The 26,319-nt window shown below is 52.3% G+C and overlaps 1 protein-coding gene across 1 annotated transcript in view; it reads left to right on the top strand.

Annotated features, from left to right (window-relative positions):
* Positions 1 to 387: 387 nt before the first annotated feature.
* Positions 388 to 26,319, top strand: part of VOLCADRAFT_94549 (uncharacterized protein) — a gene marked incomplete at both ends in the record, with an annotated part of 37,819 nt that continues 11,887 nt past the window's right edge. Inside the window, 47 exons of the mRNA XM_002953776.1 lie at positions 388 to 410; positions 1,921 to 1,984; positions 2,941 to 2,972; positions 3,384 to 3,512; positions 3,974 to 4,022; positions 4,511 to 4,636; positions 5,093 to 5,158; positions 5,467 to 5,536; positions 5,935 to 6,029; positions 6,422 to 6,499; positions 6,726 to 6,950; positions 7,327 to 7,571; positions 7,864 to 7,941; positions 8,557 to 8,635; positions 8,910 to 9,014; positions 9,385 to 9,453; positions 9,801 to 9,853; positions 10,383 to 10,460; positions 10,795 to 10,873; positions 11,140 to 11,247; positions 11,433 to 11,511; positions 12,259 to 12,298; positions 12,555 to 12,635; positions 12,721 to 12,845; positions 13,145 to 13,274; positions 13,706 to 13,852; positions 14,253 to 14,374; positions 14,819 to 15,183; positions 15,646 to 15,818; positions 15,926 to 16,046; positions 16,515 to 16,618; positions 16,835 to 16,958; positions 17,341 to 17,655; positions 18,413 to 19,001; positions 19,135 to 19,220; positions 19,590 to 19,650; positions 20,208 to 20,257; positions 20,762 to 21,026; positions 21,206 to 21,282; positions 21,519 to 21,677; positions 22,111 to 22,292; positions 22,532 to 22,547; positions 22,808 to 22,849; positions 24,293 to 24,373; positions 24,912 to 24,968; positions 25,206 to 25,439; positions 26,062 to 26,106. Coding sequence (XP_002953822.1) covers positions 388 to 410; positions 1,921 to 1,984; positions 2,941 to 2,972; positions 3,384 to 3,512; positions 3,974 to 4,022; positions 4,511 to 4,636; positions 5,093 to 5,158; positions 5,467 to 5,536; positions 5,935 to 6,029; positions 6,422 to 6,499; positions 6,726 to 6,950; positions 7,327 to 7,571; positions 7,864 to 7,941; positions 8,557 to 8,635; positions 8,910 to 9,014; positions 9,385 to 9,453; positions 9,801 to 9,853; positions 10,383 to 10,460; positions 10,795 to 10,873; positions 11,140 to 11,247; positions 11,433 to 11,511; positions 12,259 to 12,298; positions 12,555 to 12,635; positions 12,721 to 12,845; positions 13,145 to 13,274; positions 13,706 to 13,852; positions 14,253 to 14,374; positions 14,819 to 15,183; positions 15,646 to 15,818; positions 15,926 to 16,046; positions 16,515 to 16,618; positions 16,835 to 16,958; positions 17,341 to 17,655; positions 18,413 to 19,001; positions 19,135 to 19,220; positions 19,590 to 19,650; positions 20,208 to 20,257; positions 20,762 to 21,026; positions 21,206 to 21,282; positions 21,519 to 21,677; positions 22,111 to 22,292; positions 22,532 to 22,547; positions 22,808 to 22,849; positions 24,293 to 24,373; positions 24,912 to 24,968; positions 25,206 to 25,439; positions 26,062 to 26,106 — 5,721 coding nt within the window. The remainder of the gene's footprint in view (positions 411 to 1,920; positions 1,985 to 2,940; positions 2,973 to 3,383; positions 3,513 to 3,973; positions 4,023 to 4,510; positions 4,637 to 5,092; positions 5,159 to 5,466; positions 5,537 to 5,934; positions 6,030 to 6,421; positions 6,500 to 6,725; positions 6,951 to 7,326; positions 7,572 to 7,863; positions 7,942 to 8,556; positions 8,636 to 8,909; positions 9,015 to 9,384; positions 9,454 to 9,800; positions 9,854 to 10,382; positions 10,461 to 10,794; positions 10,874 to 11,139; positions 11,248 to 11,432; positions 11,512 to 12,258; positions 12,299 to 12,554; positions 12,636 to 12,720; positions 12,846 to 13,144; positions 13,275 to 13,705; positions 13,853 to 14,252; positions 14,375 to 14,818; positions 15,184 to 15,645; positions 15,819 to 15,925; positions 16,047 to 16,514; positions 16,619 to 16,834; positions 16,959 to 17,340; positions 17,656 to 18,412; positions 19,002 to 19,134; positions 19,221 to 19,589; positions 19,651 to 20,207; positions 20,258 to 20,761; positions 21,027 to 21,205; positions 21,283 to 21,518; positions 21,678 to 22,110; positions 22,293 to 22,531; positions 22,548 to 22,807; positions 22,850 to 24,292; positions 24,374 to 24,911; positions 24,969 to 25,205; positions 25,440 to 26,061; positions 26,107 to 26,319) is intronic.

The following is a 26,319-nucleotide window of genomic DNA, read 5'->3' as shown; positions in this document are numbered from 1 at the left end:
ACGGTGAATGCGATGATCCGTGTATTTCTATAATATTTTCTTCTGGGGGTGTGTGATTACTGCCCTTGCCGGCGTTCGACCTTGCGATGTCGCCGCATCGTTTAAATTTTGTTGACATTCTCATCGTCGCCTGGCTGGTTCGTGTACGGCAGTTCGTAGCGTCTGTGCGTCCTCTTGTCGTGCTTTCCTAAGAATCATGTATCATCTGGAAGCTATAAGGAGGAGGTCTGTCGGCCTTAAATATGTGGACATGGTAGAACTCCAGTCACACAAGTGCAAAACTCGGGTGCCAGTCCAGTGTTTGTGCGATTGTTGGTGCCTTCAACTCTCCTTGGTCCCGTTCGGCATGACAGCGCGCTGGTAAGCGATTCCACTCCTTACAACGTTATGGCCGCCCATTGGTTGAAGGGGTAAGCCGTTTGCCTTGGTATATCTTCTGTAATCAGGTTGGAGCTCTGTAATCTCTAGGTCGAGCTCGTATGTCTCTTGTGTACGTTACTGTGGGTTCGTCCTCGTCCTCAAGGTGGGAAATGATCGGAAGGAGTGAGGTGACCTTTGTGCAAATGACACGTCCAGTTTCGATTATGTGTATTGAATGGGATCTCGCGAGGGCCGCCTATTGTAGCCGTAATAGGCCGTAAGAAGGCGATTATCGGCATGGGAACTCCGGCCTCATTGCCGCCCTTCTTCTCCTGAGTCTCCTGTGAACGTTGTATGACCAGGATATACTTTGCGTAATCGCGTTCAGGGATTATCTTTGATAACTTCTTTGCATTGCCAGTCTATCTATTTTCATGACGAGCGACTTGCAAAGTAATTCTCCCGGCCATACACTTTTTGCTGCCCACTGTAACAAAACACACACACTTTTTATACTGCCCGTGTTGAATGATATCGTCAGAAATTTTCGATTCGCAAGTATTGTTATGAGCGTGCCGAGTCAGATGGGGCCTGGCATCGCCAAACGTCTCTATGTACAAGTAAAATGGAAGTGATTGCAGCAGATTCCTCCAGGAGAGCGCAGCCTTAAACAGAAGATCGGGCCATAGGTTCGTATTTCCCACGCCGGTTCGGGAAGTACGGTAATTGCGTCTTACCGGCAGGCCTTTGACGAAGAGTTATTCACACATGTTCATGTGCACTCATGAACTTTCTCGCTGTAGTTGTGTTGACTTTTTATATTCATGGCCCTGCTGCCGTGCCAGACCGTTGGTAAAGTTAATTGATTGCTCACGTTGGGATGTCCACAACAGGTCTCCCTTTTCAGGTTGTCAAGCATCGCTTTTCTGTACATGTGGCTAGCTTCATAATGCAGCTTTTCAATTAACTCAATCGGTGACCGCCTTTCGCCAGGTCCAGTACTGTGGCTACGTAGGATTAATCCATGCATGCTATTTGGTATAATAAGTGAACTTAAGTTGAACTAATGGTTGCTGAGTCAGTCGCTGGGGCTTCCAGCTACGCCGGGAGCGTCGCGTCGAGCAGGTCCTCTGCCTCAAGACCAGCACGGTAAGAGCGTAAAACACAGATCACACTCGAATTATTTTCTTCATTATTATGGGCTATGTTGAACAATGCTAAGCGAGGCGAAGTGCAGCAGGCACTTGCTGACGCTCGGCATCCCAGACAAGCAAACTCCCCGTTGCCTTATCTCCCTCTGCACCAAAGTAACCTTGATGCAGCAAATAACATTGGATTGAAGGGATGATTACAGGTGCCGTTCTCCTATGTTGTCGGGCGTAAGCGGGAAAGGCCGCCATCGCGCGAAGGGCTTCGGCTAGCCACTTTCCTGTTGTACTGCTGGGGTTACCTAGCTAGGCCAGCTCTCAGCGCATCTTGTGTGAGCTTGGCTTAATTAAATATTTACGCGGTTGAATTCGTGCTCTTTCGGTACTTGCTTTGGCTTCGGTTAACACGCAGGCCTGACCATGCGAATCCGGACGGTCAAGGCGAAGACCTTTTCGACAGGCGATCTTCGCTTGAGGTGGGTTCTCATTTTCGACACTATTTATGCTTTAACACATTACGCATCAATGTCTAAGTACCATCGGTAGGTTCACTAGCAAACCCATGCCCCTTCAATACCGACCACGCAGCAGGCAGGTAGAAGCTCTACCCAAAAAAGCAATCCACCCAAGTTTCATGGCACTCATATCAACCCTTGCATTCTTGTGCTCACGATTACTGCAAAGTAAATGGATGATGCATGTTTGTTTCAGCGAAGCCAACCACATCATCAATAACTAACCGCACCCAAACGCCCACCAAGGCCCACCGAGACTCCAGTACGGCCAAAATCCCGTAGTAGACATCCGGCCTCCACAACTCCACCTTGGGCATCCGCACAAAGTCTCGATAGCGGAGGACAGGTGGATAGCGGAGCACACTCGAGCACCTGTCCTTAGATTCTAGCTATCCTTAGCTTCTTCTACGTGGCAACGTCAGTTCTCGATTGATTTCATGTACAAAATCCCCCCTGATGATGAACAAACCAGAACCCCGTACCATGTGACGACAAGTACATGTGCATTACATTGCTTGTTGGGAGGGGACATCGCTCTTGTTGGATTGCGTGTGTACGGCAAAGTTTTGCTATCAGATTCAATAGTAACGGTGATGTTTTCATGACCTGCGGAGGTCGACCCACTAGAAAGGGGTTATCGTTGGCCTCGTGCGTTCGCGCGTACGATGCGGTGTATGCATCCTATGTTTCTCTTTTTTTTTCCGCAAACGGAAGGATTGGTAATTCGCTTGTGTGTGTGTGTGGCCTCTGTGTCGGGGTGGGTGTAACGGTTGATCATCCCCGAATTTATATGTACTCATCGGCCAGTTTTATTAATTGTATGTACCACTGGTAAGCCACAAAGGACTGTATGCAATGTTACCTCACCCCTGCTTCTGCTGTTTGGTCTGCCTGCATGCCACGTGTGCCCGCTGCAGAACGGTATCTTTGCAGTCCTTTTCACGCTTCGGTAAGCGTGTTCGGTCGTGTCTATGTGCGCTTCTCGCTGCTGTCTGCCTGGTTGTCTGTCTGTCTGTCTGCCTGGTTGTCTGCCTGTCTGTCTGCTTGGTTATCTGCCTGTCTGTCTGTGTGTCTGTCCGTTCTATCCTGCCTAATCCGAGCAATACCATGGACAGAATACTGCTATATGTCGCGAGCATCATTTACAGTAGTGGGACTGTAATGGCGGCGTACGATGGTGGGAGACCATGCGCGATGTCGTACATCCAATACGGCGACACTGCTGAGATATTCGGAGTACATTCATGTATAGGAGTTCAGTACATAGCAGCTCGTGCTGCTGTGTGTTTTGCCTCAACGCGTTTCCAAACGCTTCTACACCTACCTCCCCCTCCCTGCGCCTTCCTGAATTCGACCGCAGAAAGGAGAACACCGAGGCACGCATCCGCATACGTTGGACTTTGATACAGATAACGCTGGGCGGTTGGCAGCTCTTCACGACGGTCATCGATCCGTCCAAGCAGCCATGGGACATGAATCCTGACAGCACGTAAGCCACTGTCGCTGCCAATCTAGCTGCGTACTAGCTGGCAGTTGAGTGCATCCTGTAACAGAGAATTCGGAAGGATCGTGGGATACAGATCACAGCCCGCCTTGTGGCTAGGTGGAGGCGGTTCCGGTTGTAAGGGTGGGGGTTGCAGAACGAACAATGCGCTCGCTGAACGTATTGGACCAGCAGCAGCACGCTGGCTATGCATGCATGGGGGCCTTGCGCACTTCAACGCGCTGCCATGCAACTGTACCCGTTTTACCGATTGTTTTTTTCCTCAATGGGAGACCTATGGGATGCACACGAACCCCAAACGATGCGTCAACCATGTTACGTGTGAATACGTTGCGCACATCCGTTGCGCACACATATGCAACAAATGTATGTATTCTCATGACCGATAGCCGGTCAAGCAGAGCCGTCCGCGTTGTTGACAAAGGATAACCACCACGCGTACGCAGGGCATGGAAAATTGTTGGTATCTTGGACTTCGAGTGGCTCGTCCACGTGGTAAGTAGAAGCAGTGGCGAACGTTCCGCTCTCCTCATGGGGCGCATACGTAGCACTGGTTTGCTCTAACTAATAAAATCTCTCCACTTTAGACTACATGAAGCTGTACATATGTACATACATACGTGCGTGTGCCAGCTTTTACAGTACGATGACCGCAACTGGTTCCGTACGACACAAAACACAGACATCCGGTGCGGCCCAAGAGAGAAAATTGTGTCTTTATGGCGACTTTACCCTGACATGTCTTGATATCAAGTGAACATGTATCACGTCATCAGTCATCAATGAATATGTATCGCGACTGGGTTCCTGCTGCCGCGTGTACGTGAACCAACATGTAGTAGCTGCCGTACACAGTACGGCACACATAACAACTACAAGCACGCGCGAAGCGCTCGACCAGCATCTCGAGAGGCCTTTTCATCAGCGGCCAGCTGGCTACTACACAACAGCCTGCTGCCTGCCTGGTGTCTATCCTGACGCAGGGCTACAACGCCTACCTGGCTGTGCTGTACACGATGGTGACTCTGTTGATGGTTAATTGTGGACTCTGTGTGTGGGTTGCTTGGTGCTTCAAGGAGCAGAAGTTTCCCGTCGTGTGGCCGGTTAAGGTCAGTTGTTGGTGCGAAATGTATGTACGCGCCTGGCGCACTCAAAGGAGATTTTAGCTAAGACAAATCCGTTTAGGTGTTAGCCTGTATTATTGCTGTCTGCGTGGACGTGTGGAGCTTATAGCTTTTTAAACTCGCCACCGATATATACACCGTATGGGTGCTTCGTCATTCCGTTGGGGACAGCAATTGCACATTCCACCCTAAGTTAGCTTGGCTTGCGCATATATGGTATGATGATAGGTACGACATCACGTGTCCTCCTGCTTACCGCGGATGTAACTACTTGGACTTAACCTGGGTTTTCTAGGTGTTGCGAATCATGACACGCACTCATGCAGGCCCTGCAAACGGAGGACTAATCCTCCGTTGCAGTACTGCAACCTTGCCCCAGCCACTTAATCCTATTTCAACACTCGCGCGCTGTGTGATGATGGTGGTGTTTATGCTTGACAGGCCTTGAGGCTATTCAACGCCGTATTTCTCCATGCTTTCGACATTGCCTCTTTGAACGTGCTCCAGGTATGTACGGCAGACGATGTCGGATGATGCGCATGCTGACCTGTTTACTGTTTGCATTTCCAAATGTATGGGGCGTGATGAGCAACGAATTGTTACTCAGGTTAGCCAGCAGGGTTAGGACTAACCGCACAATCACGTGACATGGTCGCAAGCGTATAAGATTGTGACAGGACTACCCTGTGTAGGGCGGGAACTTCATGCAAATGCTTGTCATCATGGCTCGCCTTGCGCCTGCGTGCGTGCCACGTGTGTGCCGTTCTCGTCCCTCCCCCGTACATCCCCGTACATCCCCGTACATCCCCGCGCAGCTTGGCATCAACTGTCGCTTCACTGGACCGGAACATCCGCACCTGCGCTTCGACATGTTGCCAAAATACAGTAAGCAATCGTCGCGTGCACGCACGCTTCCATCGATGGTTTTTGTTATTACATTGGTTCCCCGCACACGGGGTCACGCACGCTTGAGGAATGATTTTACGAACAAAGCTCTGGTCTCCTGTAGCAGCTGTACATAGTACGGCACACATATTGGCGATAGATATGCGCTAAGGCGCTTCACCAGCATCTATAGAGGCCTTTTCAGCGGCCAGCTACTACACCTCCCCTAAACCCTAGCTAAGGCCCTGCACGCCCGGGCATGCAAGCGCCCGCTAAGTGCTTGCTGCTAGCTAGGATAGCTAGCCAGGACTTAAGCTTGAGGAATGTATGCGTGGTTTGCTTGTCAATTACCCAGAATGGCCTGCCGCATTCACCCGTTTCTATACGTGCTCGTACAGGTTGCGTGAAGCCACCACACGTGATGCACGCTGTGGTGTCTGGCTTGGCGCTGACCCTGTTTGTCGTCCTCTCCCTCGTCTCTATTATGGCTCAGGTAAGTATCATTTGGAATAAATCTTACATATATCCTCTATCTGGAAACTTGTCAGCATATTCGTCAGCAGCAGGACGTGCGGAGGGGGGTAATAGCGGTTCACGTGTTCACGTGTGCAAACGATGCAACTACATGCAACGGCGCCGATCAGACGGCATGGCACATACAATCGCGTGTGTCGCAGCGGAGCGGCAGTAGCTGACATGTAGCTAGCATATGTGTACACCCTGCCATATGAGTGTCGATAGCATTAACCTGACAAGGCATGATCGTACCTGCAATCGCCTCCGCCCACTTTGTCCGCCGCCTTTTCAGCCAATTATTGTATTTTAATCCATCAAAATCGTCCCGCACAAATCAATCGGCCTTGTTTGGTTGTGAACCTGTTGCAGGTGGAGGTGAACCTCCTGTCAAACAGGCCATCAGCCCTGGGTCACAGCGGCCCTGAAATGATCGCGTTCATGATAAGGGTACGTGCGTACGGAGTAATCATTGGTTTGGGAAGGTGCCGTGATTCCTACGTGGGGATAAACCCACGCAAAGCGACAGTGGAGAATGGTATAAGTATACAGCGGATAACAATCAATAACATTCATGCCTGTGTGTGTCAGGTGCTGTCTCTTATGGCCTGGGTTGCATGTATGGTGTCCGGCGGCGGGCCGGGTCCGGGTAATAAATGCGGTGTTCGCCTATCAGCTGCACCTTAAGGTGCAAAAAGCGTTTTGCACTGGCGACGCTAAGTGGACTGCTCCCGCTGCTGCATATCACATACCTGGCTTTTTTTCATGCTGCTTACGAGTGGACGAAGGTGCTGATGACGCTGGTTCAAGTCGTCATCGGCTGGCAACGCGTGGCTTCCTGCATACATGTGGTCCTGTCCGTGGCATTGGCGTGGCAGTACATTCGATGGGTGAGGCTTCGGTAGGGCGTGACCGAGGTCCTCTTTATCAGCTTTATGACGTCTACTCCAGTTCATCTTAAGACACAGAGAAATATACGGACAAGATGCGCACCCGCAGTTTGAGACCGGAATGATGAGTGCAAGCACGTTCGAATTCGTAGCTGTGTGCGCATATATATCTGTATGCATGTGGGGCGGCCCCATGGAGAGGTGCTATGCTGGGCTCCTAAACGTAAACTTATATATTTATATATAATGTATTATATAATTACTATATATTATAATATATATAGACTGTACGCGCTTGCCTATATCGGTCCAAGCACCTGTTTCCTCGTTCTTTTATTACTGATGCAGAACCCTAACCGCGGGCCTCATGTGTGTGCGTGCGTGCAGAATCCGCATCTGGTGGCCTGGGTGAACTACCTGAAGGGCGGTGTGGCGGTAACCGTGGTGTGGTGCTCGGTGTCACTGACGGTGCTGGTGTTCCACCCTGGGATCAACGGACAACATATGAAGGATTACTCCCGGGCCATAACCCTCGTGATGCTCCTGGGCCTGGCTCCAGCCTTCACCCTCGGCGCCCTCATGTCATGGCGCATGATCTCTTACATGACGAAGTCGGCGCTGAAGGCCCTGGCGTGCGTATTGCTAGCTTGCCAACATGTTAAAATTGAGCGGCTGGGATATTGCTGTTGGGGTTTCGTGTGCACTCAGGTTTTGTAGTGGAATGCATGCGTGCTTATAGCTCAAGCGATCTTGAACCAAAATAGACTACTCATAGCTACCGATATGTCTTGTGCTAATCTTGCTAAACTCACGGGCAGTACGTCATCATGTATGCCTGCCTTTACCGTGCCGCTGGTATCTATATAGTGTGGGCTAGTACCCGTGATTAAGCATTTGCCCTCCAATCTTGGTGCCTATTTGCAGCACGGCCAAGCCTGATGCCCCGTTGCGAGAGATCTGCCCGAACATCGATAGTCCGCAGGATGTAGAGCTCGTCGCTAGGTGCGTCGGTTCGCATGCAAACTCGGAAAGTCATTCGAACGCCTTTTGATTGATTGCCGATGGAGACGCGGATGGAGATGCATACATGGCATATCTTCCAAATCAAATTGCAACCCATGTATGGTGGCTACTCCGTCCACTCTTCGTTGCCGTAGCAGATATTGCACGGCAAGCTAGCTGGTGCTCGTGCGCGGCTGCCGGAGCATCACCAGAAAACTAGCTGGCTGGCTACAAGCTCCATCTTCCATCCATCCATCCATCCATCCATCCATCCATGAATAGACACATAAATAATACATAAATAAATACATAAATAAATAAATACATAAACACATAAATAATACAAATAAATACATAAATAAATACATAAATAAATACATAAATAAGTAAGTAAGTAAATGAGTAAATAAATAAATAAATAGACTAATTACAGAATTGCTCAGAGGGAAGCAGCCAGGAATGCCACATGGTTGCTCTTACAGCTAGTCCCCAGCACATTCGTACCTACGTACATGTGTGCTAGATAGACGTGAGCGTCAGGCAAGGGAAGGAGAAAGATTTGATTCCTCGTCCACGTATGCGCAATTAAGTGCTATTGCGTGTGCACCTACACAGGTGCTGTCGCGTATGGAAGGATCGGTACAACCTTGACCCTGATGCCGTCCACAAGGCCCGCCAAGTAATTCAGGTACACGTGCGTGCCATGAGTTTTTGTGATGAAGACGCCGCCAATGGAGCCCGCGACCGTATTGAAAAGTGAACGCTGTTACAGTGGATCTTAAGGAAAAAAATACTACCACCCCTGTTGCCATGTACTTACACGCTGAACTCAAACATTGCCTAGGCCAGCAGCCACAAGGCATGGTTGCACAACATACATTTCTCGTAGTAGGACAACTTAGGGGTGGGCCCGGCCTCATCTGTCTGTTAGCTTTTCATCTGTGGCGAACCTATTGCTGCCCCCATAGGCCGGCCTGGCAATGTTCCCCACCAGCGCCTACATGGTGCTGCTTCACGGAAATTTTATGATTGACGTCCTGGGGGTCAGCCAGAGCGGCAGCCGCCGCATCGAGGTGCGTGCGGGGCGTGGGACCGCCGCGATAGGTGGCGATGTGTGTCGCACATGTGACTGCACAGCAGCTTCCTTTTTCTACCTTTGCCCGGGTCTATGTGATGCAATGTGGTGCACATGCACGTTATCCTTTTCTTTAATCCGAAGGCGCTTGCGTAGCGTGGGTGGGACCCGAAGCTAGGCCGTCGTGCAAGGTGACTGCTTTAAGTACGGCCACCGCCACCTGGCTTGCTCATACGTTTCCTTGCGACTGACGGCTTCGACAGTCTTTTACTCTTAGGGTTCTCTGCTGCCGTTGGGGACGCCGCGGCGGTGACAGTGTATATGCGTCGGTGATGGTACTGCTGCTGATGTACCTGATGTACACGCAGGACGCCCGGAAGCTGGACCCAAACTTCATGTGCCGCTTCATTATGTTTGTACGGCACCAACAGGCCTCGGTAAGCCCAAACAGGTTGCTTTCGAGTGTTGCTTGGTCCTTTCTGCCAAAAGTAAGGGCATTACCATGACATGATGCATCCTGAAGCCGCGGATAAAGCCAAAGGCATTCCAATCTCACACCGATGTTCTTCAGCCAAATGCGCTGCCGAGAATCGCTGCTACTGCAGCAATTAGTTACGGCCGTATGCCATGTGTGAACAAAAGAGGGAGAAAACTCATGCTTTGGGTACAGGGCAGCCAGCGGGATGCGTTTGGCGTCCTCTCTGGCATGTCTTGCATGATAACTCGTCCAGGTTGTGGATCCGAAGCCTCACTTGCGCCCTTTTCCTCTACACTCGATACGCAGCAACTCGCCGCGGGGAAGCAATCCAATGGGGGCGCTAATATGGACCTCCTCGCGTAAGTGAAGTGAATGCACGGGTAGCAACTCGCCGCGGAGGTTAGTAACCGGTGACTTGCATGAGCCTTCCGCACCTCGTTGCTAAGGCGTGGACCTAAGGCAGTGTAGAGTACATAATGTATTCAAGAGTACATATCCAAGAGTACATATTCAAGACGACGGTGTGATATAGATTCAGTTACATGTAGGGGACTAGGTAGGTGGAAACAGCTGTCGCGTCACATGACTGTAGCACCGAACAAAACACGTGCGTACGGCAGACTATGAACGTGACGCTAAAATGTCGTGACACAGCCCACCATAGATGCGTTACACCTAGTTGTTGTACAGTACGGCACACACCTTTGATGCATATACGCTCTAGAGCGCGCTCCCAGCATCGTGAGAGGCCCGTTTGGCGGCCAGTTACTGCATTAGGTTTCATTAGCTTTGTTGGATGGCATGGATGGTGCATCTGCGGGGACGGGGAGACACTGGCTAATAACTGCTTTGCCCCTCGCGACACATCGGTTTGCGTGCCTTTGACAGCTACGTAGAGTACCAGCGCAAGCAGCGCATGGTGGTGCGGCTTCACCGTGAGGCGCTGCAGGCCATCTGCAGTTTCTGGTAAGCCGCCGCTTGGGAGGCAAGGTTTTCAGCAAATCCATCCCAAGCGCTTTAAGCAAGCATCGTTCGTTCACCATCCATGCGTTGATCGGTTAGTTTCCATCGCTCTCCCCGTCTTTGAGCTTTATGGGTCGGGTATGCAGCAATGATGTACCCGCCGCTGCACACGGCACTGACGAGTCATCCGTAATAACTGGACCGTCCCTTCTATTATACTAGGGCACGGTCTACAGACGATGTCAAATCTACAGGCGATGTGCTATGTGCTTTACGTACAGCGGAATACATGTATTGACTTCACACCATGCCATTCATGTAATTCTGCAATGTGCAGGAAAGCCCTCGATTCGTCCACGGTGTCCTTCACGACCCTCAGCAAAGGGCTTGGCAAGATTGAGAGCTCGGTCACCCAGGTGCGCCTTACGTCGGTAGCCGCTGCTGCATGTGTGCGCTGTTCATCCGGCCTTGGCAACCGCGTTTGCAGTAACCAAACATTAATATAATAATAGCACGCCTTAGCCTGAACTAACGTGTATTAAGGGGGTGGCTGGGGGTGGAGAGGCGAAGTCATGGGTTTAATCGCTTGGGACCTTTGCACCTCCCGTCACCGTATTTGCAGTTTTCAAATGGATTACCAAATGAATAACTATACGTTTTGTATTTACCTTTGCGCGTGCAGGCGCAAGCAGCGTACAGAGTTGTGTTGGAAACCTACGGCAATAATCCTAAGCTTGTACGACTGTACGGCAAGTTCTTGCAGACCATCAAGAACGATCCTTGGCGAGCGGTGAGTGGGTGGCTGTGCTTCGGGTTATATTTGGATGGGAGTTCATGACGCGTTGGTGGATGCGCCCTGCTGGCCAGTTTCCTGCATCCTGCCGTAAGCAAATCCTTTACACATCCTCCGACAGTTTCGGTCGTGGTCGACAGTCCCAACGCAGCGACACACCTCCTTGATGTCGCATCCCACAGTCTGAGTACTTTTCAGAGGCCGATCGACTGGAAGAGCTCATGAACGGCGACTCATCGGGGGGACCGCTTTTGCCGGATGGTACGTTCGTGAACACACGGTTTAATACTTTAGGTGCTCAGGTTTTATACAATAACAGGCAGTGCTGCAACTGATGCATGTATCTGATAACCTTGCTTGGGTCAACGCCGTAGAGAGAGCTCGTTTTGATGCCCATGCTTGCTATAGTGCCTCCGGACCCTTATATGTTTCGTCGCGGCTCTACACCTGCTGTGTGCGAGCATTTTTTTTTGCTGTTTTGTGTCATCGTGGTGGGCTCTCGTTTGCTAGGTACGCCGCTGGGCCGCATGGACGAGATGGCAACTGCCGTACTGGTCATAAACGCGGCAGGGGAAGTGCAAATGGTAGGTGCTGTTTAGTTCTTACTTATGGCCATTCTCCATTTGTAAAATATCTAGTTTACAAACGCATGAGCGCTTGCATGTACCGCCTGTAACTCTGTATGCATGTCTCTGCTAAACAATTAACAACAGCAGGCTAGTTGATCAGCTTATCTGCATCCTCATGGTTAGTTACGTGGTGGCTCTAAACATATCGGTGCCGGTGCCAGTTCTGCGATTGTCAATCATTGAAAATAGCAGAACTGGGACCACCATCAGCATGATGCTGGTAGTGGTGGCGATGCTGCTGATGGTGGGCAACCCCGCCGGCTAGTAGCAGCCGTCGCCTGGGTGTAGGTCGTACAGATTCACACGCACCAGCCGACAGGCAAATGCACCGAGGCATGTCTGCTTGTTCGCTTACCACACGGTTCTCACTGCGTCGCAGGCCAACCGGCATGCCCACGTGCTCTTCGGTTACAGGAGAGGTCAGTTCAGTAAGCGTCTTTGTCTGTGTTACTGGTGAATGCATGGAACACAACCATGCATACTAACACCGTACACATTCCTGTAAATGTCTGTTGCAGCAGAACCCGGGGCTCGCGTTCTGTTACTTGCGCCTTGAAGGTGTGCCCAATGTATATGTGTGCACACACGCCGAACTGGTTGCTCTAGCTCCCGGCAAGTAGACCAAATAACGCAAAAGATATATGCCTGTCTGTTATGTTCATGTGCGCTCCACAGAGCAGCATACCCTTATCCTCACCGTTATGCAGCATTGTGGATTTTCTCAATTTTGCATTTAATGCGTGCGGCCGCGGTCAGGTACGCTGGAGGGCAAGCCCATGGCCACCCTCCTGGCACCGCATTTCGCTCGTTGGCTGTCGGAACACCTGAACTCCCTGATCAGTACGGCGGCTCTGGCGCACGCCACTCGAGACGACGCGCATGGGGACATCAAGGAAGAGGTTGTGGTCGGCATGCACTATGAACGGCTGGCCTTCCCCATTAAGCTGTCTATGCGCAAGGCATCCGGTGCGTGAGTGGCCTCTAAAAGTCTCGCACGTTAGTTGGTATGTGTGAGGTATAACCCTCCCAGCAGCAACCGTCCAAGAAGAAGGAAAGATAGAGGATGCCAAATGTATACCTGCCGCTCTCCGCAGGCGTTGGGTTTTGATGCAATGGGCTTGTGCAGGATGTGGGTTTTGTATAGCGCCCATTGCCTTGCCCATTACTATGTGATGTCCCAATGCAACTCATAGCATGGTGTTCGATTCCCTTTTGTACCTGCTGTGCCTCTGCTGGCAAACGTGGCACATACATTCCGCCCGTAGGTGTGGGAGAGGACTCGACGTTCATAACGATGATGGAGGCGGTGCCTCCTGTTCGCGGAGTTGCCAGCCTGTGGGTGGCGCATAACGGCACTATCGTGGCTTGCGACCCGCAGTTCGTGATGGCATTTGGGTGAGTGCACCAAGCGCACGCACGTGCGAACAAAAGTAGTAAACATATCCTGCACGCGCGCATTGCCATTTGTGGTACACAACGCCGCTGCCTGCTGCTGCTGCTGCTGCTGTCGTGCGTGCACGTGTACTGTCTATGCCGCGAGTTGTATGGATTCATAAGCGGGGCGTTGACTGCCCGTTGACTTCCCTACCCGGCTCTTGCGTACTACCATATCAATAGATAGCCTGCTCATGATGGCCACCGGTATTAGGGGCCACCATTAGGTCTAGGGGCCGTAGTTGTTGACGAACGTTTTTTAGCATCATGAGATCTTGGCACATATGCTACTTTCAGCAAGTGGGCGAACTCCACGCTCGTTCCACGCCGGGTCTGTCCTATGCCTCTGCTTGCCGGTGTTCCGTTCGACCCCGACCACCGACATACGTCAGGTGGAAGTCCCAGGAGATCAACGGTACCAGCCTCACCGCGGTGGTCTCGATTGCAAATTTGGAGTGGCAACCGACTGGGGAGCGAGGAGACCTGGAGGCCGCGAGGGTCATTGTACGCGATGACAGCCCCAGTGACGCCGTCAAGCGGTGCGAGCAATTTGCTCTGTCCTCCTCTGTGGTGTGCGTCTTGCTTGCCCCGGTTGACCCGGTGTAACATTTTTTCTACCACCGCATGACACACATTGCACGCCAGCCATGCGGCTGTTCAATGTCTCATTCGAGAACTGCGCTTGGTCGTGCCGCAAATGGGTGACAGATGCATGGGTGGCATATGCCCTTGCTGGCAAACGAGATGCCCTGCACCATCTATATATAGTATTTGCATTTTCATCAAAGCCTTGTTGCGTTATGGGCTATAAGATCCCACTACTGTCGCTGCCTCTCCGCTGGTATTTGCCCCTCGCCGATTCCGTTTGTGTCCTGACTGGTTCTGTAAGCCGCACAGCAGTACCGAATTACGCTGGTTGTCCCTGGGCTGAAATTGCAGGCTGATCACACGCGCCAAGGCCGCAGCAGCCCGGGGGCGCGGTCAGCATAGCGTTCGTTGCTTGGTCATGCACAAGTACGACAGTCAGCCTGTGTCGTGCACGTTGACTCTTCCGGAGCCAGGTGCGTGTTTTTCCACTCCTGAATTGCTTGGCAAGGTGATGGCTCGTGCTTCTGCAATAATAACGTATCGCTGTCATGACGCATGCATGTATGTTTGCGTGAAACATACTACGATATATATTGCATATTGGATTTTGGTCTATCTCTCGCTTTCAACGTATCGTGTAGTGCTATGTCTAAAAAGCAGCAGGACGTAGCGCTACACGGCTCGTAGAGTAGTGATTGCTCGGCTTGCATAGATCCTTTATGCAAGCCGAGCAATCCCCCACTTGCCGAGCAATCCCCCACTTGCCGAGCAATCCCCCACTTGCCGAGCAATCGTAGTTAACCTAGACAACTAGTAAACAACTGCACGGTAGACGTGCCCGTGCTTTTTTGCCTCCGCCCGTGCCCGTGCCCGTGCCCGTGCCCATTGCGGTATCCGTTTCGCCCGCTTTCTCGCAGTGGACACCGAGGCGCCCGTTCATGAGGTCCGTTTCAGAACGACGGAATCCGACCAGTCTCAGCTACTTGTTGTAAATCGCAAGGGAAACATCTTGCACGCCGCATCAGAGCTGGCCACAAGCTTGAAGGATGCAGGGGGGGTCACTCTGGGGGTCATCGCCGGTTCGACTGGCCATGGCGGCGGGGTGGGCCACGGCAGTGCTGGTGGCGGCGGCGGCCTTGGCCATGGCGGCGCCGCCGGTGCGAACAGCGTGGCGATGGCAGCTGGTTTACCTGTCGGTCCCTCCGCCGACCAACTGGCGGGTTTCACACTCTGTGACTTCCTGCCTACCCCGTGGAAAGAGATGCACATTAAACACCTTAAGGTAGATGCATGTAGTAGATGCATGGACAGCTGCCTCGCCTTGAATAATAATAGTATTACCTTGCGGCATGTGTGATGCCCGTGCGCAGTTGTTTTGCGTTCTGCAAACGAGATGGCGCCATTATATGCTGCCTGAACAGCAGCGCGATGTTAAAGGGAGACTTGGTTTGGATTGGGCGTGCAGTTTCGTTAAAGCGCAAGCAACCGCGCCGCCGTGTGTATTCAGTATCGCGCGAGGCGGGGTGTTACATCACGACTTCAGAAAAGTACCGATCGGCGGATGCAGATCCCGTGATATGCCCTGCAGATTACTACACGGGGAGGGAATCAGATGCTTGAAGATGGGAGTCATCCTTGGTCCTGTGCGTGTTCTGCACACATAACGATAGACATGTAGATCCTATTTACCAACCTAGCTTCTTGTGTGTTACCGTTGCCGGATGCCGCCGTCACGTATTGGAAGGCTACGACCAACACTTGCCCGGTCAGCCGCAACCCGTGGACGTGCCGCAAGGAGGCCACCACAGGGCCAACTCTCGAAATGCGCAGTACCAGCGGCAAGCCGCTGTTCGTGCGTGTGTCAGTGTCAACCGCTGACGTGGCGGGGGAGCTGAACCATGTCATTCGGGTAACCAGGTGCGTGCATCCGCCGGTAGGGCACAGAACGTGTAGTAAGCCTGCTGGGTGCGTGAAGGTGCCTCAAAAAACACCCTTCTGTGCATGTGTGCATGCTCCATCCCCAGATCATCCCTAGAAGCGGCCCTGGCAGAGAGAAGGCTGCTGTTGGAACTGAACCACGAAGGCGAGGTCATCAACGTTGTTGGCGGCAACCCAGCGACGCTGTTTGGGCTGGAAACTGGCAAGGTGATGGTGACGTAATCCATCGCCCCGAAGTTACAGTAGCTTTACATCCTGCTTCGGCTGTACTTGACGCGCCAGTGTGTGTAACAAGCGTCCGTACAGGCCGGCTTACAATTTCTCATCCGCACACTCGACCCCATGCATCTTTGTACTGACACCACCTTACATGCGTAGCACATTACCCCTTAAGGCCTCTTGGCCGTCCTGGGTGGGGCAATTGCCGGCTAGGCCACGGTATGCTTTGTGTTCTCATTGGTACATGAGGATCAGGCAGGTTAATATTTTGTGTATGCGTAGTACCAAATTAAATATGAAGATAAGTGTCCACCGGCATTTTATACCTTAAGCCTAATAAACAAGATAGGCACACCAGGAAGGCCAAGGCAGGCGTAACTGCCTTCCTGGGTCTCCATTACGCATACGCTGTGAGCGATTCCAAGCAACAGACCCGCGTTCTGACCTTCCATGCAGCTGACCGGCCACCCGCTGTGGGACGTCCTCGACTGGTCTACCCTCACAGAGGCGGGCAAGCTGCCTGCCGAGGGCCGGCCGATGTTTTTCAACCTCGTTCGGAGGTTGGTGTCTTCTAAGCTTAGCATCCTCGGCGTCCCCACAGAAACCTGATCAAACCATCATAACATCTGTCAAAGCTCATCCAACAGTGCTTATACCTCGCTATATATCTAAATATCAGGCTGCTTTTCCCGTAATATACTGGCATGCATGCTTACCCTGAACAGTACGGCATAGGCTTGACATGCATGCACGGGTGTTGCGTGTGGGTTGTGCAGGGAGGTGGTTGAACCCGGTTACAGCTGGCGTGTGAACGTTTCGCCTCCTGCAAGGCTGGGCCCGGGCACGTCGGAGCTCTTTGCACTTGCGAGGTCAAACAGCGCAAGGCCGGCATTCCTCAAGGTGAGCCTATGTCTGCTCTGGTTGGCGTGTCCAGATGCCAGCTGGATGGATGAACGGATAAAACAATCTGAGGGGTGACTGTACACATATGCATCCTGCGTGCATTTGTTTCCAAACTTGCATGCTGTCCAATCCCCAGGAGTGTCTCACACCGCAAAAACATCCGCTGACGTGTCCACAGAGGATGGAAAACTACCAAAGAGCATACATGGCTGGGCCGTGCAGACGAGAGATCCTTCATGCACGGGTACTTCTCTCCCAGTTGGCCGTGCGGATATTGAGTTCTTTCATTCCTCACATACGTGTGTGTCATGCACATGCTGACACCAGGTACCAGCACTGTACAAATACGGGCACCATGCATCAATGCACGTGTTTGCAGGTGCATATTGAAATGGCCGCCCCTGGGAACGAAGATGCTGGCCAAAGCCACAAGGTCTTCATTGAGCTCTGGCCGGCACCCAACCTCTCGGGCGTTCTGGAGGTGGACAGCAACGGCCGGGTGCGCACGGTGCTGGAAGAGCGCATGCGACCCGTGGGTCACCTGTTCGGCGTCTCCAGTCCCAGCTTGGTGGGCAAGTTGCTTTCCGAGCTCGTAGTGATGCCGCAAGGGCGCACCAAGCCGAGCGACTTGCTTTCGATGAACGGCGTCAAAAAGAGCAGCCTCAAGTCAAGCTCGGCCGACGCGGCGGTGAAGGTACGTATAAGCTATGGTGAAGACGCGTAAAAAAGCAAAGGTGGGAAAGTAGCAGTACTAGGAATTCTACTGGAGCCATGTTCCCCTGGTCACTCACTGTTGAAGACTCTCGTCTATAAATTTCTTTCGTCGCCCGTAGATCGTTCCCTACCTGGAGTATTAGATGAGGACCGTGTCTATCTACTGCACCAGGGCAGGATCTATAGACGATACAGAATTACATACAGATGATGTACGCATGAACCCGCAAACCTAGCTGCCTGGTATGCAGTATACTTCGGCAATATACAGCGATAATTAAAAACCAAACTATGCAAGAACCGGTTTTTCCCTCCGGCAGGTGGGTCCCCTGCATGTACTCCAAGCCTTGCACTGGGATGGACTTCCGAACAACCTCGAAGTTCAAGTCGTAGGCAAGCCCGGACCCGGCCAAGCTCTGCACGTCATACTACGAGTCCACAACGCTCCCATGCTGCCAATGCTGCCGGGGACACTAGCGGGATCGATACCCGCAACTCCCGCAGCCGCAGCCGCAGCGGCACAACAGCCAATAGCAACAGCAGCAGTGCCGTCAGCAGCAGCAGCAGAAGCAGCCAAGGTGGCGCCACCGGCAGTAGCACCTGCAGCCGTCCGAACAGCTTCAATCTCCAGGTCTATGATCACACGCAGCGTTGCAGCAAGCGTGGATCAGAGCGGAATAACGACAAGAGCGATACGGACTGCGGAAGCTCGCATTTCTGTACCTAGTGTTGCGCAGCAATCTACTGTTGGGGGGGTAGCGGCGGGGGGGACGTCTGAGGCGGAGGACGAGGTGCAGAATTTTCGAACCATGTTTCCCAGCTTCACCAGAGAGGAGTCCTTGAGAGTATTGGCCTTGCCGCCTCCCCCGATTCCGCCTGACGTGTTGGGCCTGCCCGCCGTGCCAGCCACCGCGGCACACGTGCACCGTCCGCGAAGGGAGAAGGTGGCGACTGGTACCGCCGGTGACAAAGGGAAGACTGAGGACCCCGAGGAGCTACGGATCCGCCTTCGCAAGGCCTCCGTGGGAACTGAGACCGTCATGGCAACGGTGGAGGCGGCGGCAGCAGAGGCTGCAGCTTTTGAGGAAGGTGGAGGCGGCGGAATCGGAAGACGCAAGGTTAGCGGTGCCAGAACCCGGCGCCAGGTGACATCGTCACCACCGCCGCGACCGCCGATAGACGACGGCGGCTCTACGGAGGGCGGCGGCAAGGGCCCTTCATCAACTAAGAGCCCAGATGCTGCGGTGGGGGCGGGGCAGGGGCAGCGGCCCAAGGACGTCACTGATGATGAGGACGCCGTTAGCTCTCGGTCCGGTAGTGATGAAGGTGCGTGTACATGTGTGCCGTACGGGTGTACACGAGTACCCGGATACCCGTCCTGTCTATGATGTGACTCGGATATCTAGTCAGACAGCTAACACCAGCTCTGTTTCATTGGCCTTGTCCATACCGCATGCAGACCGAACCTTAGGGTCATCGTCACAGACTCCAGACGCTCAGTCTGTCTTGGGTGCACCCAGCGGGGCTGGCGATATGGACCACGAGGTATGCAGGGGGGGCAGTGGGGAGCCCCTGTGGCCGTTGTGACCACATCGCGTAGGGTCGTGACCACTGGAAGTCTTGGACAGCACATGTAATAGCTGTACAAGTACGGCACACATATCGTCTACAAATACGCGCCAAGGCGCTCCACCAGCAGCAAGCATCTTGAGAGGCCTTTTCAGCGGCCAGACTATGGCCTTGGCCTTACCTACCAGCAATATGTAGCTAGTATTGCATGGTTATCCATCTCCACTTTTAAAGCAAAGCAAACAACGATCAATGCACACATCGATCGTCGGCGTTGATGACAAAGGTCTCTTCCTTCCTTGAGTGCGGTGCCCTCGCTCCGCTGTGTGTTCATGTGCGCTGCAGAAGGTTTGGCAATCCACAACGCCTGCTGCAGACCGCATTGCTAACTGGATAACGAGCAAAGGTGCGGAGTACGGCGCACGTGTACGTGCTGCGTGCACGCACTTGCAAACTTGCCTGTTGTCGTGGTACACATGTCGAATGCCAGGCGAAGACATATTGGTTATTGTTTGGAAGCATGGCATGCGTCTTCTTTTCCTAGCGGTCGACGTGCAAATATACGTTATACGATGTATAGGTGACAAGGCCAGCAGTTGTCGTATATGTCGTGTGGAATGTCGGGCATCAACAAAGAGCCTAAGGGTTGTACTGTTTTGTTGAGAAGTTGTACTCCTACTCGCGGTAGTTTCAAGTTACTAGGGCGAGCTGACGGCGCTGTTCGCATGCATGATTCCTACCGGCTGGCTGGGAACGTGCTCACTTGCTACCTACGAAAGTTACAGATGCGGGGTGCCGTCTGCAAACGTTGGGGGGCCATGGACACGGAAATATGTGTATGTCTGTCAGTCTATCTATCTATCTATGTCTAATATGTATATATGTCCAGCTACCTGAAACGTGCTACCTGTCGTCCTCAGCTCAAGCAAACATCTGTGTACGACTTCACTAACTTTCTTTCAGGCGTGTTTTACCAAAACTCAGTGGCACCGCTGGATGCGTACGACCCCAAGGTGCGTTTATACATACAACCTATCGGCTGGCTGGTGTGTTTGGAGAGGATTGCGTAAGCCAAATAGAAAATAGTGGGCGGATACTCGCCTTAATCCCGCCGTGCCCGCCCTCCCAACCAAGCGCGTACTGGTAGTTTCTGGAGATCGGATAAAGAAGCAGGAATGCGGCATGAACAGAAAGGGAAGAGGGAAGGATGCAGGGCGCACGAATGTTTTATCACGTACAGACGACGTGTCTATGGACGTGCACTCCGTCGTGGAATTCCAAGGTCTAAGAGCACTCGCTAGGGAGATAGGGATGCCAGATGTGTATCGAAATATTAAAGAAAGTTAAAGTGTACCATCCGGCTCGGCGGTTTGAACCCAGCACATGCGTTTTCAGTCCTTAAACAATGTCTAAGTTCTTACATGCCATATCACCGGCTGCAATGCTTGGGGTGCGTGGCTTGACGTGATCACTGCTTGCTTGCGCTCCGTAACGCCTGCTGCCTAGTGCACATGCAGAGTGATGATGAGGGGTCAAGGCTTAGCGATGATGGTGTCAAGGATGATCTGCCTCAGGGCCCAGTCGACATCCGTGCCCTACTACGTAAAGGGCTGCAGGAGACCGAGACGACCGTCGCTGCGAAGGCAAAGCCGGACATGCGGGAACCTCACTCAGTTGACGGGTCGCCACCCCTAACGACGCGCCCCAGTCGGGACCTGAACGGGCTCGCGGATGACGACGCCGCCAGCGATGGGGGCCAGAGTGCCCTGTCTGCGCAGTCGGGTGAGTTTGAAACCCTAAGTAATTGATTGCGGTCGGTGTTATGCCTCTGTTGTTCGCCAATGGACTGCTGTTGCAACGCTCGCAGGCGCACCTATCCAAACCGGATTTATCGTTAGGACTGAAACTTGTTGCCTGTTAGTTACGTTTTTCCTTGCCATCGACGTCCTGTTTGTTTGCAGATGACGCCACTGATTATAAACGTGGCAAGCGCTATCGGAAGCTCGTCAAGCTCATGGACTCGGGCCAGGCACAGTTGGTGAGTAGTAGGACTTGCTGTGCGGAAGACATACCTGCCTGCCTGCCTGCCTGCCTGCCTGCCTGCCTGCCTGCCTGCCTGCCTGCCTGCCTGCCTGCCTGCCTGCCTGCCTGCCTGCCTGCCTGCCTGCCTGCCTGCCTGCCTGCCTGCCTGCCTGCCTGCCTGCCTGCCTGCCTGCCTACTGCCTGCCTGCCTGCCTACTGCCTGCCGAACTACCCTCCTGCCTGGTGCTGCAGGTCCAGCAGCGCTTCCGTACCAACGCGCTGACCACGGTCGCTATGTTAGCTGCTGTGCATATCGTCTGTTTTGCGCTCACCATCTACGCCATCGAGACCAAGCGGGGCAGCATGGTGGAGCTGGGCCGCACTGGCCAGGCGCAGCGGTACATGAACCAGGTACGCATGTGCTTTTGGGCGTCTGTATTGCATGCATGTGCATTTTTTTCATGTGTGAGTGTGTGTGTGTGTGCGTGTCCATGGTTGAGTACATTAATGGGAGGGTGACGGGTTGTGGGTGACAACTTGGATGACGTGTTATAGGTCACTGCTGCGTTCATCCGTACATACATACATGGAGCAGACATTCTTCACGTAAGCTAACGTAGGTAGGGTATGCTTGAACGGCTGCCAAAGTCGCGTATCATTGCTGCTTTCTATCTGGCAGCCGCCGGCAGCAGCAATTGGGTTTGCAATGTGGAGGAGTGGCGGAATAACCATCTAGTTTTAAGCCTATCTTTCATACCATGGGCGATCTACAGACCATTATATACCATGAATATATGCACGTATACGATCTACTTGTCGGTCCTATCTGTGCTCCTGTCTATAGACCATTACCGACTTGTACGACGTGCACGTCCTTATTTTCGGACAGATCATTACAGACGTCCGCTCGTTGGACAATATTGCCAAGAACAAGACGCTTCCAACCTTATATACACGGGATGACGCCAAGGCAAGTGCATGTGCAAGCACATGTGAAGTCAGGACCATACCGGCAATCCTGGGCGGGTGGGCCCCGTTTGGCTGCAGCAGGCGCGCGGATGGACTATCTAGCTACATGCAACCGATGACCTGGCTGGCGTCAGCACGGAAACACGGTGCACAATGCATCCCGCACGCTAACTTCATAGCGTGGATGTATTACTCGGCATGTTTTGCAACGGTGCAGTTACAACACACACACATACACACATACACACACACACACACACGTGTGTGCGTGAAACGCACGCACATGCCATGGCCAGTCGATTCCGGGTGATGGTGCGTAGGCTTGACCCATTGGAAAAGCGCTCACGCGTATGTGACTTTGTTGGCTAGCAAGTGCCTTTGGTGCTACGTGATAATCGGTCACTTCATAAACTTGGGTACTGTTAGAACCCAGCCCAGCCGAGCTCAATGTTTACGTAGTGCAAGACTGCAGTCGTGCACGCAGCAGTTTCGCCCTCTCCCCCCCTCAAGAGCGACTTACTTGTCTTTTAACCTGCTGCCTTTGCATTCCCGTGCAACATGCCTGTTTGCAGAACATCGTGGCACGCATCGCAAGAGGGGCAGATGAAATTCAAGTGAGGTGCCATGCATGCATATGCACGTGCAGCAGTAACGCAAGCAGGCAAAAGACCATGCATGTGCTGCTGCTTATGTTTACCTGTCCAATCATTAAGAGTCCCATGCATCATGTTGTCAGCAGCGATTACGTACACCGCACACGGCGGTGCGATCCCCTTTGTTAATGCAAGACAACTTCTCAGATGTCAAGTAGTAATAGTGGTGTGCATTTACATGTTAGTAGCGATCACTAGCACGCATGATGCATCCAGCTTGTAGGCTGCTCACAAATCTTATGCATAAGCTTTTTAAGGAAACGGTTTTCTTGAGTAGTTGCCTTACCGCTTAGGGGTCGTACAGACGGAGGGGTACCTGCAGGCAGGAAAGTTGTGCTTGCTTCCGTGGGGGGGGGCGAGCCTGGTTACCGAGCGACTCTGCTTCTGAACGCTGTAGATTAGGCAGAAGCCGCAGCGGAAACTTATCAGTACTGACGCTATGAACTCGCGAAATTACTCATTCCGTCGCACTCCTGCGACTTACTCTAGATCTGTACGGTCCAGCCGTACGCACCAACGACATTCAACCTAGTACGCTCTCGGCAAATACACAGAAAACAGGAAGCTGGCAAACTTTGATTCAACGTGGTCTGAAACAAAGTGCGCGTTTAGTTTTCCCTCCGTCCTAACTAGGTTATAGCTGGATTTACGAACTGAAGAGTATGGCATAGTAAGCATCCAAGTACCGTAGTGACAGGAAATGTTCGTGATTTTAATTTCGTGACGGCATCACGAAATTATGTCACATATAAATTACAAGCTGTTCCAGGCGATGGTCGTCACGAATATATGTGTGCTCCGAAGCCAAATCGTATAATGCCTTCAACACAGTAATTACTCGACAAATTCCACTTTTCTGGCCATATATACATCCATAGTAATTGAACGGACATGGATCCGAGGGCTAAGCGGCCTAAGCAACAAAGCCTCCTTCAATGCGGACTGAGGCGAACGGCCAGGCAGTTGAGGGCCCCCGCGCGCCTTGCCGACTACGCACACTAATCTGGAATCTGGTGTTTGCTGGTGTGCAGAATAACCGTGCATGCATTGGCCAGCTTTTGCGTCAATCGGCGTTCTGAGTCGGACCCATTAACGAATATTGCAGGCACCGTTGCTTCGGTTGCGTTGGCTTCTCACGAATTCAAAAGTTTCACCAATAATTTCGGGTGTAATTTTGAGGGTGTCTCGAACAATAAAATCACGAACATTTCCTGTCACTACGGTACATTGTTACAAACGCTGGCGAAGTTAACCAACATACATTATTACAAACGTGCATAAATGCATGCTCTTGCGGAAGCTTATCATCATGCGCCATGCACGGATATGCATATGCAGCTTTCTATATGGAGTAGCGAACTGGTATTTTGCGTGCGTGCGTATTGTATGTGCTGGTGCTTGTAGGCACGCATGAAGGATGTCCTTGACAAGCACCACTCGAGGATCTCCAAAGTCCATGAGGTGCTCTTCCATTCGAGACGCCGGGTACGTTGTGCATGCATGGCTGTAGCAGCCGGCATACCTAGCATCGATCGATTAATACGCGATGATGTAGGGCACTCCGCCCGCATCTATGCATGGCGGCCTTCCCAGCGGCCAGCTACGACAATGGCTAGTAGCTGGAATGGCGGGCACGTGCGATCAGCCCGCCCACTAGTAGTCACCGCCGACTTATAAGTCGGTATAATTCTATATACCCTGCTTTGACAATTATCAAGGATTGCTGGTACACGCCGTTGTGTTGCCCATGAACATACATGCTGCGCTTATTTATACACAGTTCCTGCCTGCAGCTGTGCTCTTACTATCGACCTTTCTATTGATCATTATCATGTGCTTTGCCTGTTACCGGTGCCATGGACTTCGTCGCTTGCCATCGTTCCCCCAGACAGATACAAATGTGTGATAGCGGCATGCATTTACATGACAGCCGTGCATCATACTGCACACACGTACACTGAATATGACACTCCCGGCGACAACATATAAATGTCTCCCCGTCTGCCGGGGTGCGTGCTTTCAGGCGTGGAAAGGCAACGATGTAGATGGGTCCGATGTTTATACCAATCTGACGATATGGGTGAGTCTGGGTTCGCCGGTTATAGGGCGATATCGCCACCTGTAGTATCGATACTACACGCACCCGCAGAAATAAGAATGTATGTAAACAGGCAGCAGGTAGGTGGGCTAGGGTGCCCGCATGCCTTGCATCGAAAATGCCACGACCATTTGTCACGCATCTTCACTATCGCGCCGATGCTCGAGTAGTGTGCATTGTTTGGTAGATGGTATCCATACGCGCATGCTCGTCCTGTAGGACTTTTCCACTCGGTTTATCGCCATGGCTAAGCAAGTCGAACAGCATGCGGACGTCTGGCTGGCGAATAACGTCAGCATAGCTGACACGGAAGCCGGCCAGTTCCTGATCAAGAGCGGCCCGGACTTTTGGAGCGCTTCTAGACAGGCAAGCACGCGGCCGTATTTATTACCTACCCCTGGCCACCCGTTACCCGTTGACGTGGCGGCTATTTCACTAGGGCGCCTGGCTACGGTAGCCCCGCACCCACATCACCCGGCACCTGGCACTTACACACCCGGCTGAGGACGCAATCCCACTCTACCAATATTGTTTGGGATCATCCATCGAACTAGACTTGGAACTTGTCTTACCTACCACCTGCTGTATGTTTTAGCGTGGCACTACTAGAAATAATTAGCGGACTGCGGCAGCAGCAGGAGCAAGATGACATGCACAAGGGACATGCGCAGCGTTAGACCAATGCCAGCCTGTAGTATCACAGTACTACACAGCCAAAGTCATCAATGCCAGCCAAAGCCATCAATGCCAGCCAAAGTCATCAATGCCAGCCAAAGTCACCAATGCCAGCCAAAGTCACCAATGCCAGCCAAGGTCACCAATGCCAGCCAAGGTCACCAATGCCAGCCAAAGTCACCAATGCCAGCCAAGGTCACCAATGCCAGCCAAGGTCACCAATGCCAGCCAAAGTCACCAATGCCAGCCAAAGTCACCAATGCCAGCCAAAGTCACCAATGCCAGCCAAAGTCTTCCTTAACTTATTGCCCTCTGTCTGCCTCAACGGGGCATGGTTCGTGCATGGCCCGTTCCCCTCTCGCTGATCGCTTGCGCGTGTGCTATTACTGCTGCCCAACAGGTCCTTGATTCTTTGCTCTACATGGCAGTGGGCGATGCCCGCTGGGTAAGTACTTGGTTTCTAACTAGGGTTGGCAAGAATACTATATTTGAAAACCCAAATAGCATAGTATAGTAAGAAATAGTACCATATATAGTAATGTAGTACTATGATACTATTACTAGGCAGGTGCACGCTCCCAGTAGAAGGGGGGTGTACGGTCAACCGTTGTACCTGAAAATTACACCGTTGGAAAGGTCTTCTTTTGTTCTTTCTAAA

This window comes from Volvox carteri (genome assembly GCF_000143455.1).
Source record: "Volvox carteri f. nagariensis unplaced genomic scaffold VOLCAscaffold_38, whole genome shotgun sequence".
NCBI classification, from domain to species: Eukaryota; Viridiplantae; Chlorophyta; class Chlorophyceae; order Chlamydomonadales; family Volvocaceae; genus Volvox; species Volvox carteri.
Note: the sequence above shows the minus strand (reverse complement) of the source record. Positions and strands in the feature narration are given on the sequence as shown.